The sequence below is a fragment of the Nothobranchius furzeri genome, chromosome 9 (assembly GCF_043380555.1).
Source record: "Nothobranchius furzeri strain GRZ-AD chromosome 9, NfurGRZ-RIMD1, whole genome shotgun sequence".
In the NCBI taxonomy this organism is placed as follows: Eukaryota; Metazoa; Chordata; class Actinopteri; order Cyprinodontiformes; family Nothobranchiidae; genus Nothobranchius; species Nothobranchius furzeri.
Genome location: NC_091749.1, coordinates 752,188 through 768,825, shown reverse-complemented (window position 1 = coordinate 768,825; position 16,638 = coordinate 752,188). Strand labels below are relative to the sequence as shown.

The 16,638-nt window shown below is 46.9% G+C and overlaps 2 protein-coding genes across 2 annotated transcripts in view; both read left to right on the top strand.

The window, feature by feature from the left end:
* The window catches only part of LOC107373975 (transmembrane channel-like protein 3), a 296,837-nt gene extending 291,345 nt beyond the window's left edge, over window positions 1-5,492 (top strand). The window contains exon 23 of the mRNA XM_070554580.1: window positions 4,241-5,492. The gene's annotated coding sequence lies outside the window, so the exon portion shown is untranslated. The remainder of the gene's footprint in view (window positions 1-4,240) is intronic.
* Window positions 5,493-13,858: 8,366 nt separating this feature from the next.
* Window positions 13,859-16,284, top strand: tlnrd1 (talin rod domain containing 1). The gene has a single exon (XM_015942421.3). The coding sequence runs from the start codon at window positions 14,862-14,864 to the stop codon at window positions 15,924-15,926; it is 1,065 nt and encodes a 354-aa protein (XP_015797907.1). The 5' UTR covers window positions 13,859-14,861; the 3' UTR covers window positions 15,927-16,284.
* The last annotated feature ends 354 nt before the right edge of the window (window positions 16,285-16,638 follow it).

The following is a 16,638-nucleotide window of genomic DNA, read 5'->3' as shown; positions in this document are numbered from 1 at the left end:
CTGTATTTTAAGATGGTGGATGACCATGGAGCATCAACCAAAGTTTATGTATTTAAAAATGTATTATTTCAAGTTGAGAGTAATATATAGAATTGATGTTGGTGAGAAATATTAGTGAAAAAGGACAAGTTTGTGAACTGGAAACAGGATTTATAGTAAACAGGTAAAAATATCACACACTGGGGCTTTAAGTAATATTTTTATAACTGACAAAATTATCTTTCAAGCTTGGAAAAAACCTGAGTAGTTTACAAATGACCCGATTAACCAGAAACACTTCTGAAATTTACTCCACAATAATCCTAAACATGGCAGTGCTTTACTCTTATTTAATAACGTCAGATGGACGAACGCCATAACGGGAATGTGAGACCTTCAAATGCTAACGGTACTGCCGACCGAGTTAGCTTCATATATCTTAAACAACACACAACCACAAAACATGCAACTCTGTGGTACAAAGCAGCCCTTACACATTCACACAGCAATATGTAACGTGAGGAAATATGGGTTTTCTGTCACAATGGTGGTGTTGGACGCAGCTGGGTCATAGCTGGGTCGCTGAGAACTTTCACCCACAGATTAAGACCTGAACGCCAGCGAGTCTGGGAGGAAACCATAACATCTGCCACCTGCAGTCTACCAGAAGATGTGTTTACATGAGTTGTACCCAGACCAAGTCAAAACATAAAGTTTAAACTTCTTTTTCGTGATTTTAATGTTAAAATAACCATTATCATTTTGCTCATTATAAATGTATTTAATCAAATGAATGACTAGTATGCTTTGGGGTAATTATAATGGATTAATGAATCCACACTTAAGTAGATAATGTTGAATGTGTGGTACTGACCTTCACACTCAAGCACACAAACATTCACACACACCCACACACATCTGCTCACAGTAAACTCCAGACACATTTGATGACGCACACGTTTTGCTTTGAGAAGAGAGGTTTTTGGTAAGTTTTCAGTTTTATGATGCAGTTCGTGTTGGACAACGGGAGAGAACAGACCTGAAAACCAAAGGGGGGGCAGAGCCTGTTGGCTCGTTCTTCCCCCCTTTCACGCTGTTTCTGCCGAGCCAGGCAGAATAGCTGAATCGCGACTTCTAACGAAGACTCATTACCGAGTCTTTTGATTTCTGAGTGAATTAACTTAAGAAAGCGCATCGATAAAACGCTCTACCATCCACGTGTACCGAGGGCAACTCTGGACCGGTTCCGTTCGACACCTACGTCTCCTGTCAGCCGCCGGTGTCATCTGGATGAACCACAACATCCTCCACGGCCCGGATCCGAAAGAGGGTCCACAAGAGTTCGGTGAGACAGAGCACGGTTTTAGCGTTTGATGCGGTTCTCTGATAAGACCTAAGTTTATCCAAACCATCACTTCACTCAGACACCTGTTTCTTCCTGAAGCAAAATCAGACTCACACACGCATTCATGTCACAACATTCTCAATCTTCATAAATTCACCAGAAGGTCTATTTGAGCAAGAACAGCATATAAACTGTTAAAAGATTGTCCCACAAAGTTGCCAATGTGATTGTTATTTCCTGTTTGTCAATTTTCAAAATCATTAGTTTAATTTGAAGAATTAAAACTGTTAATCCTTCAAACTTGTTTCCTCATTGAACTGAAACACAGACACTCAGATATTATCGGCAGTTTATGGATGAAAACAACCTTTGAGTCTTCTGAACAATATAAAATTTGGTGATTGATTTATTAAAATTAATATTCCGAATTAATACGTAGCATGGTTTCTCTTTCATAAAAGAGCATAAATCCATAACGCTACATTTAATGGCGAGCGTATCCAGTCTTCTATATCTGCGATATGTCTGATTCCTAACATCTAAAAGCTACAAACAACGCTTTTCTCTGTGTTTCATTTTGATGTCTTATTTTGAAAAACCGGAAATTGTTCCGCTGAAGTCACTCTTCCGGGAGACGTCCTGGTGGAAACTTGACCGGGAAGATCTCCGATCTCAAATTGACCGCAAATTACAGACCTAACTTTGATTTATCCCATCTTCGCCTTCGGAGCGAACGTGTAAGTTGTGCTTTTGACTCAATTCTGTCCATTTTGACGCGCCGCCGCGTCTCTAATCTACCCTCAGGTCGGAAAGCTACGTTTCCGCTCTGACCATTGCTGGGTGAGCTACCGTGAGCAGCTTATCCTCAGTTCCTAAAATTATCACTAAATTCTCCGAACCTCAGAACCGAGACTAAAGTCTCGGACACCTTTTGTCTCAGTGTGTTGACACTGTGGGCGAGCTATTGTGGAAAATATCTCCATTGCATGGGCGACTTATAGAAACCGAATCTGAACGGAATGCTCGGTGACTCCTACCGTAGCTTGATTGCTAGGTAAACGTCGTAAAGCGAAGCATGGCCGTCACGCGTTACTGCATTCAGATTGCGTGCGCTTTTTAGACGGAAGGGTTCAGTAACCCTAACCCTAACCCTAACAAATACAACACTCACACGCCATTCCCTTTTATCTGGATATTTACCTTAAAAGGGAGATAATATAATGACCACAGGAAAACCGGACCACTGCTCCTTCATTTACTCACTTGTATTGAGTGAAGAGAAGAACACGCGACTCCCTAGTGGGCCCTCTGGGTAATGGTGGGTGTTTCCACCATGCCAGTCACGTACTCTAGGATTATCAGCTTGTAAAAGTTCGTAATCAGCATGACTACGAACTAGAAATCGGCACGTTGCATATGTGACGTCACCACATGATCTCCTCTCCCCTAGCGTAGCTGCTACTCACCACATGACCAGATCTACGGTGGTTCTTTCCTCCTGTGGGAAGTTTGCTGAACTTACAGCCCTTTTCCCTCAGTTTTCTCCGTGTCTGGTTCGATGACGTCGCTTTGTGAAGCGCATTTGTAGCCCTGGACTTATTTTCACACAAAACCTAAAATAGTGTTTCCCTTGTTCGAAAATAAGCGTGTTCTTGGTATCAAAATGTGTCTTTAAAATTCACCGACATCATATGTGAAATCCGTGGCACAAAACAAGCGGAATTAATAAATAGTGTTTTTAGCCCCGTTGACTTGCGTTATTTTTTTTTGTTCCTCCAGGGACCCGTGGTCCGGAAGTAGATAGGCGTGACTTAGGCTCCCCATTCCATCAGCTGAAGCTCTTATCAGGCGCAGGGCTTAGTAGCCGAACTACCTAACTTTAGCACCACTTCAGTTAAGCTCTGCGGAGAGCAACAACTGAATCCCAATTCAAAACGCCGTTATCTACCTGCCGCGCAGCAATCGACTGCAAATTGAATTGAAATGTCTTCGGAGTACAGTTCCAGTGATTCAACCTGCCGTGGTTGAAACCATCAATTTTAGAAGGTCCGTCTCCAGCCACCTCCGTGCAACACAACAGCCATCTTTGCTCCTCACGCTCAAAGACGACGGAAGTGACTTACATGATTATCCTTGTCTAAGGAGCTTTGAAAGAAAAGCGTCTGGACTTCTTTGAGTTGCTTGAAGACGTTTCACCTCTCGTCCGAGAGGCTTCTTCAAGCAACTCAAAGAAGTCCAGACGCTTTTCTTTCAAAGCTCCTTAGACTACAATGACCTGGATGACTGAGAACCTTCACAGACATAATCATCCTTCCTCCTTCTGCCGTTCTCGTTAACCTTCTCTTACCCACCTGGCCTATACCGCCCTCTGCTGGCGTGTTGTGATCTGGCTGCTTCATTAAAACTTTGTAACAATTTCCCTTATAACACTATTTTATCCAAAATTGAAGGTTTCATAGCATCCGTTCCTCAGGATGGCTGCAGACCGAGATAACCTGTTGATGGATTTTCTCACTGAAATGAAACTTGAACTGTCTAACCTTAGACAGGAAGTGCAGATAATCAGACAACATGTACAGAATTTGAGTGTTAGAGTCCTCATCCTCCTCACCTCCACTCACGTCAGCTGATTTATATATGCTAGCAGGGTCCATTTCAAAGTTTTGAGCCTGAGGAGAATTTTGATGTCTTATATTTTAGGGAGATTGACTCGTCTAGATCAGGTTCCGACCACCAGTGTTGGCAAAGTTTGTTTAAAAAACGAACTAGGTCAAAGTTCAGCTCATCCATTTTAAAATGGACTAGTTTGTTTCATAGTTCAACATTTAAAACATTTTGAAACAAGTTCACTGTTCCAAAAACAAACTAGTTCATTGTTATTTTTTCTCCTGTATGCACATCCTCCTGCACCTGTAGTTCATGAGCACGACCCCGTCGTGCAGAAGAGCCCACCAGCAGCTGAACCTGCCCCAACAGTGCGTCCTGTGGCCCCAGTGGGGTCTGATGAGGTCATGTCCTTTAGTAGCGGACCAACCGTCCTCTGCACTTGTCAGCAGTTAAGTCATCCTTTCCCTCTGGACAAGCCTGGGAAAAACCATCTGTAAAGGTTCCATCCCTGTGACTCTTGAGGGGTCATGGACAGGGGCGTGTCCAGGGAGTGGCCTGGGGTAGCACATGCCACCCTTGGAATCTGGTTGGCCACCCCAGCTGTCACCACTCTAATTGACCTTCAAATAGGCTTTTCACTGTCCACAAAAGGCTTGGGGGTAAAACAAAAACAAGCATAACCACTGGTGCCACCCATGCACAAATTTGTGCCTCACCTGGGCCCCCCCATTTTAAAAGATCTGGACACGCCACTGGTCATGGACGTGTGATGCTGCCTTAGACACTGGGTCGTGTCTCGTTCACGCTGGGAAAGTCTCTGCTTGGCTGCGGCTGACCAGGGTCGTGTCTTGACTCTCGCCCCCTGCCGGATTCAATTCCTCTTGCGGTGTTGCTAAGAACAACAGCGCCGCCCATGTGGCCAGCCATCATGGTGTTTCTCTGGTGAGTGACAGGCCCAGTGTCTGCGTCATCTCTGCACCTGAGACCCCCGCCCTGCAGTGGGTTGGTCCCCTACCGAGGGGGGGTTGAAGGTCACACTGACTGAAACAATAAAACATTTCAATACCCCATGAATGTGTCTCATTCCAACTATAAGATCGACAGATCTGTCAAGTATTAGGTGTGAATACGATCTATTGTCACTGTGTGTGTGTGTGTGTGTGTGTGTGTGTGTGTGTGTGTGTGTGTGTGTGTGTGTGTGTGTGTGTGTGTGTGTGTGTGTGTGTGTGTGTGTGATGACTTGTCTAGCTGCCCACCATGATTACACATACAAGAGGTCTGATGCAAACTAACTGTAGCGTTCTAATAAATCAAATGTGTTAAGTAATTATGAAAAGGTCAATAAAAATGTCAATGATTATATATATGAAGTAGAAAGGGACTGAGGTTATATTGTTTGCTTTACAGATCATTTTCTTTTGTAAAAGGGGGCAGAAATTATAAGATTTGTCTTCTATCTGCTCCTTTTCATTCAAATGTGTTTATTTTCATTGTGTTTATGTTCTGTACTTGCTTGTGTTTATTTTATAAATTTTGAATGAAATAAAAAGAGTAAAATAAACAAATAAATGAGATAATTAATATTTAATTTTGTTTACCTCCATCCATGCAACAGACTGACTCCGTTGTGTGGAAGAACCTCGGTTAACACATGTGAACAGGTCTGACTGAGGTTCTATTGTGTGACATCAGACAGGATCTGAGTTAACTGTAAACCTCTCTTCAGGAAGGGTTGAGACGAAAGGACATGAATTGAACCTGAGAGTTTATTTAGTCTTTAATCACAAGGGGAGTTGACTCTCAACCAGACCAAATGAAATCTGTTACACGACCTTATCCTCTCGAATGACAACACATATCTGTAACTCAGCTAGGAGGCTAAGAACTGGTTCTGAATCCTCTCAGACATCCCAGCAGAACTTGCATAGGTCAAAAGTGAGCCCACAACAGGAAACCCTCTGCTATCGGGAGTGCCTTCCTTCTCAGCAAACCGCTTCAGCTCTATTTTCAGGCCAGGTTTCGCCCATTTCCTGTTGCAGGAGGAAAACACTCACACGTTTTCCCAGGAGAGCTCCTACACAGGAGATGAGCTGTTGGTGAGTGAGAACGCATGACCTGCTCAGCTGGAGGCTATTTTTAGACGGTATTTGTATGGATCTTTCTTTCTTATACTTCTCCACTAATACTTCTTGGGTGAAAGATTCAGGAAACACGTCAGTCTGAAAAAGATCCCAACTGGAATATGCATGTAGGGGGCGCTGTTGCAAAAGGTCAAAGCGTTTTGGTTAATTACTCCCAACCATAGGCCTAACACACATGAATGTTGTTGTTCCTGGTTCCTGGGACACGCCCACATCTGCCTATCTAGACTCGTCTATGTTGCAGACCCAGTTGTAACGGCGTGTCCTGCATCATAAGACAAACCAAGTTAACATGTGTTGCATCTGATCCACAGAGACCACAAACTATTATATGAACATTTGGAGTAATTGTGAAGATTATGTGAGCGGTTACACAAAACGTCTTGGTGCTAGCTGGCACATGAGTTCATTTGCCGTATCTCCACCTCCATACTTTAAGGTTACGAGGCAAGGCTTGAAAACCTGGTGAGGTCAGAGATGTTGGCTTTGTGTAAAGACTTAGTATTGCACAGAGCTACAGACGCAGCAATGGATTATTATTGATTCATCTGCCACGGTAATCGATCGATTAATCAAATAATTAGACAAAACTTTACATTTTCTTTGCTTTGAAAATATGGTAAAAATGTAACCAGGCTGTACTGGTTGTGAAAAACAAGTCAAAACGTTGCATTTTTCTTTATTTTTGTCAAGATGGCACGGCAGAAACTGCAGCCAGTTAAAGCAGAATTCTGGTCCATAAAACAACAGAGTCAGTGACAAAGGACATCCCTGGGATGAGCCCGGCTTGCTGCTAAAAGTGTGGACCAAACCAAGCTCTGACACCGGTCATACATGGACCTAACAGCCCATATCAGAGGGTCTGGTAGTACTCCATTAGTACCCCCCCCCCCCCCCCCCACACACACACACACACACACACTCCCCTCCATCAATACCCCGAGGGACGCGGTCGACTGCCCTCTCCAAATCCACAAGGATGCCCCCTTAGATCCTCAGACCAACTACTACTGGCAGTGCTCCGAACTAAATTTAGGACCAGAGGTGACCGGGCCTTTCCGCCACTGGCCCCCTCACTGTAGAAGGCTTTGCCACCGACCCCGCGATCTCTAACTACTACTGAGTCTTTTAAAAAGCAACTGAAAAGCCTTCTATTGATTTTATTGGTCTCCGTTGTTTCGCTTGATTTTTATGTTCTTACGCATTATGGGTGTGTGTTTTATTGCTCTTATACTAGATTTTATAATTTATTGATTTTAGCTTACAATTCATTTTTATGCTGATTATTCTGTGGTGTGAAGGACTTTGTGATTGTTTCTGTGAAAGGTGCTATACAAATAAACATTACTTACTTACATTAGTTACAAAACACATGTAGATCGGTTGGACAAACTCACACAACTTACAGCAGGGGTCCCCAATCCTGGTCCTGGAGGGCAGGTATCCAGCAGGCTTTGTGGTTTTTCTGCTCCAACAGACTTGATTCAGTGGTTGAATCACCTGTGCAGCAGCTCATCGGGCTCTGCAGAAGCCTGTTAATTAGCTGCTGATTGAAATCAGGTGTGTTGAAACAGAGTTCAAACTAAAACATGCAGGATACCGACCCTCCAGGACCAGGATTGGGGACCCTTGACTTACAGAAACCCCCACAGGTACAGAGACGGACCCTCCTCTCCAGAACTCCTGAACAGATCTTACCAGGGAGGTTCAGGAGTGTGATCCCTCTGTAGTTGGAACACACCCTGCGGTCCCCCTTTTTAAATAGGGGGACCACCATCCCGGTCTGCCAGTCCAGTGGAACTGCCCCTGATGTCCATGGGATACTGCCGAGCCGCATCAACCAACACAGCCCCACAACATCCAGAGCCTTAAGGAACTCTGGGCAGATCTCATCCCCCCCTGGGACTTTGCCACCGAGGAGGTTTTTTGACCACATCAGTGACCTTGTCCCCAGAAACTGGAGAGTCCAACAAAAAGTCCTCACTGTAAGACGTGGCAATGGAATTGAGGAGGCCTTTGAAGTATTCTGCCCACTGATCCACAACGTCCCAAGTAGACTGTAAACAGTCACTGCTTTCCCCTCCTGAGACGTTGGATGGTGGACCAAAATCTCCTTGAATGCTCCATGGTCTCATCGACCTCCTCCCATGCCTGGGTTTTTGCCTCCGCGACCACCCAAGCTGCATTTTGCTTGGACTGCCAGTACACATCAGTTGCCTCTGGAGTCCCACAGGTCAAAAAGACCTGATCGGACTCTTTCTTCAGCTTGACAGTCCCTAACAGCCGGTGTCCACCAGCGGGTTTGGGGGTTGCCACCACGACAGGCACCGATGACCCTACGGCTGCAGCTGCGGTCAGCTGCTTCAAAAATAGAAGCACGGAACAGGGCCCATTTAGACTTAATGTCCCCCACTTCCCTCGGGACATGTTCGAAATTCTGTCGGAGGTGGGAATTTAAGCTACTTCTGACGGGAGACTCCGCCAGACGTTCCCAGCGGACCCTCACAATACATTTAGGCCTGCCATGTCTGACCGGCTTCCCCCCCCCCCCCCCCCCCCCACCATCAAAGTCAACTCACCACCAGATAGTGGTCAATTGACAGCGCCGCTCCTCACTACACCTGAAAGTCCAAAACGATTAAATGGCAACAAAGTTGATCATTGAGCTCCGGCCTAAGGTATCGTGGTGCCAAGAGCACATACGGACACCTTTATGTCTGAACGTGGTGTTCAATTTGGACAATACATGACTGGCACAAAAGTCCAATAACAAAACACCACTCCGATCAGGGGGGCCGTTTCACCCAACCACATCTCTCCAGGTCTCACTGTCGTTGCCCACATGAGCGTGAAAGTCCCCCACCAAAACGAGGGAGTCACTTGAAGGAGCATTCTCCAGCACCCCCTCCAAGGACTCCAAAAAGGTTGGGTAGTCTGAGCCGCAGTTTGGTGCATGAACACAAACCACAGTCAGGACCCATCCCCCCGCACAAAGGCAGAGGGAGGCTACCCTGTCATTCACCGGGGTAAACCCCAACATACAGGCACCAAGATGGGGGGCAACTAGTATGCCCACCCCTGCTCAGCACGTCTCAGTGGAAGTAACTCCAGAGTGGTAGAAAGTCCAACCCCTCTCGAGGAATCTGGTTCCAGAGCCATGCATTGAGGTGAGTCTGACTATATCTAGCCGAAACCTCTTACCCTCACACACCAGCTCTGACGCTTTCCCCACCAGAGAGGTGACATTCCATGTAGGGCTGAACGATCAATCTTATTCAGACCGAAATTGCGATTTCAGAAAACACTATTTCAGGATCGTCAAAGCTGCGGTTTTTGGCTGAGCAACGAACTGACCGAGGATCAGCTGTGTAACATCACGACTCTCCCCCATACTGGTGTGCAGGCATGCCACTCTTAATTTGCACCCCTCACTGACCCAGGATCTGTTGTGTTAGGGGAGTTGTCATGCGTCAATCACGTGGTGATCACGCTGTCTTAACACCTTCCTGCCAAGCTCACCAATAGCAACACACTATGAGTGACGCTAACCAATTAGCTGCTCCAGCTCCTTGTGCTCTTGTGCGGCACGTTCTCAGCAAGTAAACAACACAGAATTATTGTCCAGACGCCAATCTTCAAAGCGAAACTCTAGTGAAATGGCTTCTGCAGAACCAGAACCGGAGTTAGGAGATTTAATCGCCAAGACAATGAGCACGTCGGTCATTTGGGAGTATTTGGGGTTTGAGACTGCAGACGTGCAACAAAAACGGGTACTGTGCAGAACCTGTCGCGATAAAGTTGCAACTTCAAGTGGAAACACGACAAACTTATACCGGCATCTGAAAAATCCTCACAAGCATTTGCACAAGGCATGCCTAGCAAAAAAGTCAGGTGATAAGTCGAGTGAAAGTGATGCTCAGGCCCGCTGTAGTAACCCGTCTACGATTACTGCATCTTTTGCTATTGTGACGCCGTATGATGCCAGCAGCAAAAGACATCCGGACATAACAACAGCCCTAACACACTACATTGCCAGGGACATGGTGCCTTTTAACACGGTCACTAAACACGGATTTAAAAACCTCGTCCACACGCTGGAAAGAAGATATGCGACCCCCTTCCGCACCTACTTCAGTCAGGTTGCCACCCCACAGCTGAAAAGAAAAAGTGGTAACAGAACTGAAAAATGTGCAGTATTACGCCACAACTACAGATATGTGGTCAACCAGAACGACCGAACCATATTTGAGTTTGACTGTAGATTTTGTGAATGACAAATTCGAAATGCAAAGTCGCTGTCTGCAGACAGCGTACTTCCTGCTGACCACACCGGAGACAATATTGCACTGGGTTTGAGGGAATGTCTGTCAAGTTGGGGTCTGAGAGAACAGGACCTGACGTGCATCACCACCGACCATCATCAAAGCGATGGAACTTAATGACTGGACCAGACTTCAATGTTTTGGACATAGGCTGCATCTAGCAATTGGTAAGTGTGTGTGCGTGTGTGTGTGTGTGTGTGTGTGTGTGTGTGTGTGTGTGTGTGTGTGAAGCTTGGTTTATGCTTGACGCGTTTACGTTCTGCTTGGTGATGCGGCTCGCGGATGGAACACACTTCACAACTCGCAGCGTTTATGGTTCATGCGGCTCGTCTCTGCGGTGAGCCAATATTCTCCCAAACTGTAGGGGGCAGCATGGAGCTCTACAGCATGCACCCAACACTACACCATAGTAGAAGTAGAAATTACTGTTTACAACATGGCATTCCAGCATTTTTTAACAGCGTCCTCATCTTTTCTGACAGTGCGAGCTATTTCTCTCCAAGAATTATTAACAACATGTTGATCACGGTGATCTCTGAGAGCTGAATCATACAAATGTCTGTATTTACCAACCTCTGCCGTACTAGTTCTTGCCGGTCCGCCATGTTTTTCCACGTCCGACCATCCGCGTGGTTAGAAAATTTCCTAGGTGTGCGGTGCGGAAACTTTGGGCCGTGCAGAGGCGCGGTGAAGGGGCGTGGTTGTTAAAATGACGTAATTTTGATGCGTGGAGCCGTGCGAACCTCGCGGACGCGTCAAGCATAAACCAACCTTAAGTGTGTGTGTGTGTGAGTGTGTGTTTTATTAATTTATACGTATTTAATGCGATGTGAAAATAATTGTGCAAAATGGTCTTAGATTTTTCATCGTGTATTTTTTAGTATCTATGAATTATTAATTAATAAATGTTAAACTCAATATTAGATGATAAACAATGTGTTAAGTGCTTTTGAAAGTCTATTTCTCTACCCGTCTACTCGTTTGCTTTCTATAGATTACGTTCTTGTATTTCTTTTGCTCTCCTGCTAAAAACACTTTTGAGCCTGTAATGCTCCTGTGTTCATGTTGTTTTGTTTCCTGCTGTTTGTCCACAAAATGCTGTTAAAGATGATGCAAGAGTCAAACGAGCAACTGGACTTTGCAAACAAACAGTGGGTGTCTTCTCTCATAGCTGGAAAAAGCACAGCAATAATTAAAATGACCAGAACACTCACTAATTACAGAGTGTGTGACAAGATGGGGTTCAAGGCAAAACATGATAGGGAGGGTGCTGAAGCAGAGCAAGGTGTTGACTCAAGTTCTGTCTGAAGACAAGAAGACACGTCACCTGGTCCCCACTTGGCAGGACTCAGATGTCCTTGGATCTATTAACAACGCCATTGGACGTCTGCAGGGATTCACAGATGCTCTTTCTGGTGAAGCATATGTAAGTGTGTCCTACCCGCAGCCAGTTCTCCATCTCCTGAGAACAGCAACCCTACGAGAGAAGGATGAGCACACAGATCTAACTAAGGAAATAAAGTCCGGAGCTCTTGCCTACATTGAAGATAAATAAAGTGACCCAGCCACACAGGAGCTGCTGGACCTAACGTCTGTCCTTGATCCCAGATTCAAGACTGACTACATGAGGGCAGAGAACGCCCCAGACATCACAGAAAAAGTCAAGATTCAAATGAAGCAGGTGGCACGAGACGTAACTTGTCTTTTTGTGTGTGTTTACAAAATGCCACAAGTTATATATTTTTTACATTCATTGTTTTTTTTTTTGTTTACATAAAAAGGCCAAATTGCGTAAGTCATACCAGAAGACAACATTTTGACACCTTAATCTTTGTTTTACAGGACAAGAGTCTCGTCACCACAGATGCCATGCCCCGGGGCGCCTCGGAGGCAGCTCCAGCCACCACCGAGGAGGGAAAGCCGTCACTGGGCAGCGTCTTCAACAGCAAGGCTGCTCCTCCTCCTTCCTTCACTGTGCGGTTGGAGGATGCTCTCAAAGCTGAACTGGACAACTACCTGATGAGTCCAACTATCGATGGAGAACAAGACCCTCTTGTCTGGTGGAGAGTGCACAGAGTTAACTTCCCATGGCTGAGCAGACTGGCTTGTAAACTCCTGTGCGCACCAGCCACTAGTTCACCACCGGAGCCATTGTTTAGTGCTAGTGGCGCTCTGGTCTGAAGCCAGCCAAGGTTGACATGCTGGTTTTCTTGACCAAACATCTGTAGTTGTGTAGAGTTGTGAAGGAAAGTGTTATTAAGGTTTTGAGCTTCATTTGTTCAGTTTGTCGCCCTGACTTAGTGTCAGGCTTTGTTTACAAAAGACATATTTGTTTTTCAGGAGAAGTGCAGTACTGTTGTGCAAGACCCTTTTTTCACTTTTGGGAATTTTTTGCACATTGCTTGTCTGTTTATTACGTATTTAACGTTCTTTAATTATTTGTATTTTATTTTATTTCAAACAACACATTTTTGCATTACTACTACTACTGTGGTTAACTGAGGATGGCTCTTTTAGCCCTTCATCTGTAACAGTCAAAAACTTTAAAGAATATTTATGCATGTTTCTTAATAAATATGTTTGCAAGGCAATCTTTTACCTGAAATCAGACTTTCTGGCTTTCTTTGTTTTTTGCTTCGCTGGTACGTTTGGAGAAGATACACAACCCCACTGTCTTCTACATTGCAAGCATAGGAGTTAATTTCTCAAACATTATGCTTTTTTGTGTTAACTCAGACTCTATATCCTTGCCTTGTGACAAGCCTGTGTTTTAGCCATATTAAGGTTAGTCCTTATATTCAGTTTGTTTCAAGTTATAGGCTTTGAGGCTTCACAGAAGTTGGTTGATGCTCTCACAAAATCTCTGACATGGTTGCTTCACTCTTTCAAAAGGTTTGGTGACAAAAATATAAATCTTTAACTAATTGTGCAGCTTACTTCAGCACTTACATCAAAATCCGTCCATCCTTACCGCCATCTTGACTGGACCCCTATTCTTTTGGTTTAGTACTCAACAACACTGGTGGCACCCTTTCTTTCCGAGTTGGAGGCTGGAACGCAAAACGAGCCCATTACATAATTTCCTCCTCGGAAACTCCGAGCTCCGAGGAAAACAGGAACGCACGGTACGTATGTATGTCTGTGGTTTACAACAACCGGTCGTAGTAGTGACGTTTATAGCCTACGGTCGTAGGAGTGACGTGTATAGCCTACCAGATATGATTTTATATTTAAATTAATTTTAAATTATTTTTAATTATATTTATATTTTACTCATCATGCCACACCTTGTGTCTGATTTTGTGAAAAAGCTTCACAAAATGTGTTTTTTAGTTGGGTAAGCACCTTCTTCAGTAGAAACGAATGCACTGGTCGCGAATGGAGACCCACCAAAGATGGCGGCCGCCCATAACGGGAGCCGTCTGCGGCGAGGAGACCCATCCAATAAGGCGGCGACGGGGCGTCGTATTTGTGTGGTTTCAGCGGAAGAGAAAGACGTCTCTGCTTTTATTTTGGAAAGCACCAACTTCCGGCGTAGTTAGCTAGCTGCTAGCGTTCCGTCTGACGCAGCAGAGGCGTCTCGTTACAGAGCGACAGCAGCCTCCGTGGACTTAAAGGCGGTTGTATCGGGTTACCGGGGCTCCCCTTTGTGCTCGGCAGCCGCCGGCCCAGTGGAAGCACCGGGACAACGTCGCCTTTCCTTTGCCGCCGCCGTTCAGCGGACCACACCCTCCCCGCTTCCTCGAAGCCAAGCATCGGGAGCGCGCAGCCTTCCTGCCACCACATAACTGGGGTAACTCTCCCGCCGCGGATCCCAAACGACCCTGGAGGAGCATCGACTGGGATGGGTATGAGAGACGAGTCCCTGCAGCGGGCACGCCACGGTGCCGACTCTCCAGCCCCGAGATGAGCTCCGGAGGAGGAGGGCGGACTGACGCTGACGGACGATGCCTGAGCAGCAGCTAGCTTCAAACCCCGGGCTGTGTTTGAGGAGGAAGCGGCTAAAAGCGGATTGAGGAGGCTTTATCGGACGCTCGCCCTCGTGGTGGATTTTCCTTAACGGACCTGATGAGAGGATGGTGCTGGAGGCTAACCCGAACCTAGAGAAGAGCCTAACGGGGCGCAGACCCGGCGGGTCAGACCCAGCCGGCACCAGCAGGACGACATCACGGAGCAGCTCCAGTCATGTCCACACAGGAGGAAGAGACTGTGTCATGTAGAGGTGATGCTGGGAAGCACCTGGAGCGTGGTGACGTCACAGACCTGAGTTAAACCTGTGTTATTGTGAAACATGTGACAGGCCAGCTCAAACAGGAAACGCAGTTGGCATGGTGTGTTGACTTCCTGTGTGCTGACTGACCCGGCTCTCTAGGACAGACGCTGATCTGTGCTCACCAGAAGCATGCAACGTGCAGACGCACAAAAACAAGTCATCTAACCGTAGCCCAGGCCCCGCCCCTCATCAGTATGGCCAGTGGAGGGTCTGCGAGATCAACCGGTGAAGGATCCAGCAGCCCAGTCGGCGCCAGTTTGCAGCAGAGGAAGAGGCTCTCCTCCATCTGTGATGCATGCAAAGCCAAGGTGCAGCTGGTGGCCGACCTGCTGCTGCTGTCCAGTGAGACCAGGCCAGTCATGACTGCTGAAGGTGCGGTGCTGGCCGACACATTCGACCAGTGCCGCGACACCGTCATAGCCAGAACAAAGGAGCTCTCCATCCTCACCCATGACATCCAGAGCCAGCTCAACATGGGCCGCTTCACAGAAGTGGGGGACCGCCTGCTGGAGATGGTGGACTTGGTGGTGTCTCTGACCGAGTGCTCCGCTCATGCAGCCTACCTGGTGGCCGTCGAGAGCCCAGGATCGCAGCCCTGCCTACCCGGTTTGGTGGACCGCTACAAGGTGACCCGCTGCCGTCATGAGGTGGAGCTGAACTGCAGCGTCCTCCGTGTTTCTCCTCTGACAGACCTTACCCCCCAGCTCCTGCTTGAGCTCTCCCAGAACATCTCGACCAACCTGAAGAATCTGTCGGACATCTCGCTGCTGGCCAGCGAGAGGTCCAGAGACCGCTTTGCTAAAGAGCAGTTCAAGTTGAGCGTTAAGAGCATCAGCACGAGCGGCATGGCCTTCCTGGCCTGCGTCAGAGAAGTCAAAGCCCAGCCCAGCGAGCTGACCCGGAACCGATGTGTCCTGTTCAGTGCTGCTCTGGTCCAGGCCGTCGGCGCCCTGGTTGGCTTTGCCACAGAGCCACAGTTCCTTGGAAGACCTGCAAGTATTTCATCTGAAGGAAAAGGGGTGCAGACTGCAGTGTTGGGGGGGGCGATGAGCGTGGTGTCTGCCTGCGTTCTCCTCACTCAGGGCCTTCGAGACGTCGCCCAGCATCCCAACGGCAGCTCTAAAATGGCCGAGTACCGGGAGCGTCTGCACAACTCGGCGTGTGCGATTTCTGACGGCTGCACTCTGCTGACTCAGGCCCTCCGAGAGCGCTCCTCTCCGAGGACCCTGCCTCCCGTCAACTCTTATTCCATGAGTTAGTCCGGGAGACGGCAGCGTGCGGTTCTGACGCGCCAACGAGGATCCTTCGTCCGTTACTCTAGTCACTGCCGAGTCCCGCGTTGTACCAGGTGGGACCTGGACCTGACAGCTCTTTACCACAGACCTGAACGTTTACCTCAGTTTGTGTCCTGGTGAACACACGCACACACACACACACACCTTGACGAGTCGGAGTGTGTGTGCTTGGTTGATTTTCTATGAGAGTGAAACCGTTAAAAGCTGCTGTGATGCTGTGCTCTTGGTTTGACACTATTTACTAGATTGTTGTACTTTCAGGTGTTCTGACCTTGCATGTGATGGAATATTTATTCTAACTATTAAAACGGTTGGTTCTGGCTCTGCTGGTCATCACTACTGGACCTCTAGTCTCGGAGACGGTAGCAGGTCTGCTGCAACCCCAATAGATGTTCTGCAGCACCAGACGCTAGCTCGCTCCTCTAGATGCCAGAGCTCTGAGTGAGGAAGGGTTTTCCTTCGGTCTGCTGCCTCAACTAAAGAAAATGTCACAAACAAGTCAGACCTACGGATTTGGTTTTAAAACAAGACACAGATGCGTAGTGGCCCTTTAGTCACCGGATCCTTCCTGAGTTAAATGCTCAAACTGTGTGCTGAAAGTGGGATTTTTTTTATTGCAGAGTTAGTTTTAAGCAAATAAACTGAAATTCAGGTGTGTGTGTGTGTGTGTGTGTGT

Bases quoted from the DNA above. Each gene is read 5' to 3' on its own strand.
- tlnrd1 (XM_015942421.3), top strand. From the start codon at position 14,862: ATGGCCAGTGGAGGGTCTGCGAGATCAACCGGTGAAGGATCCAGCAGC.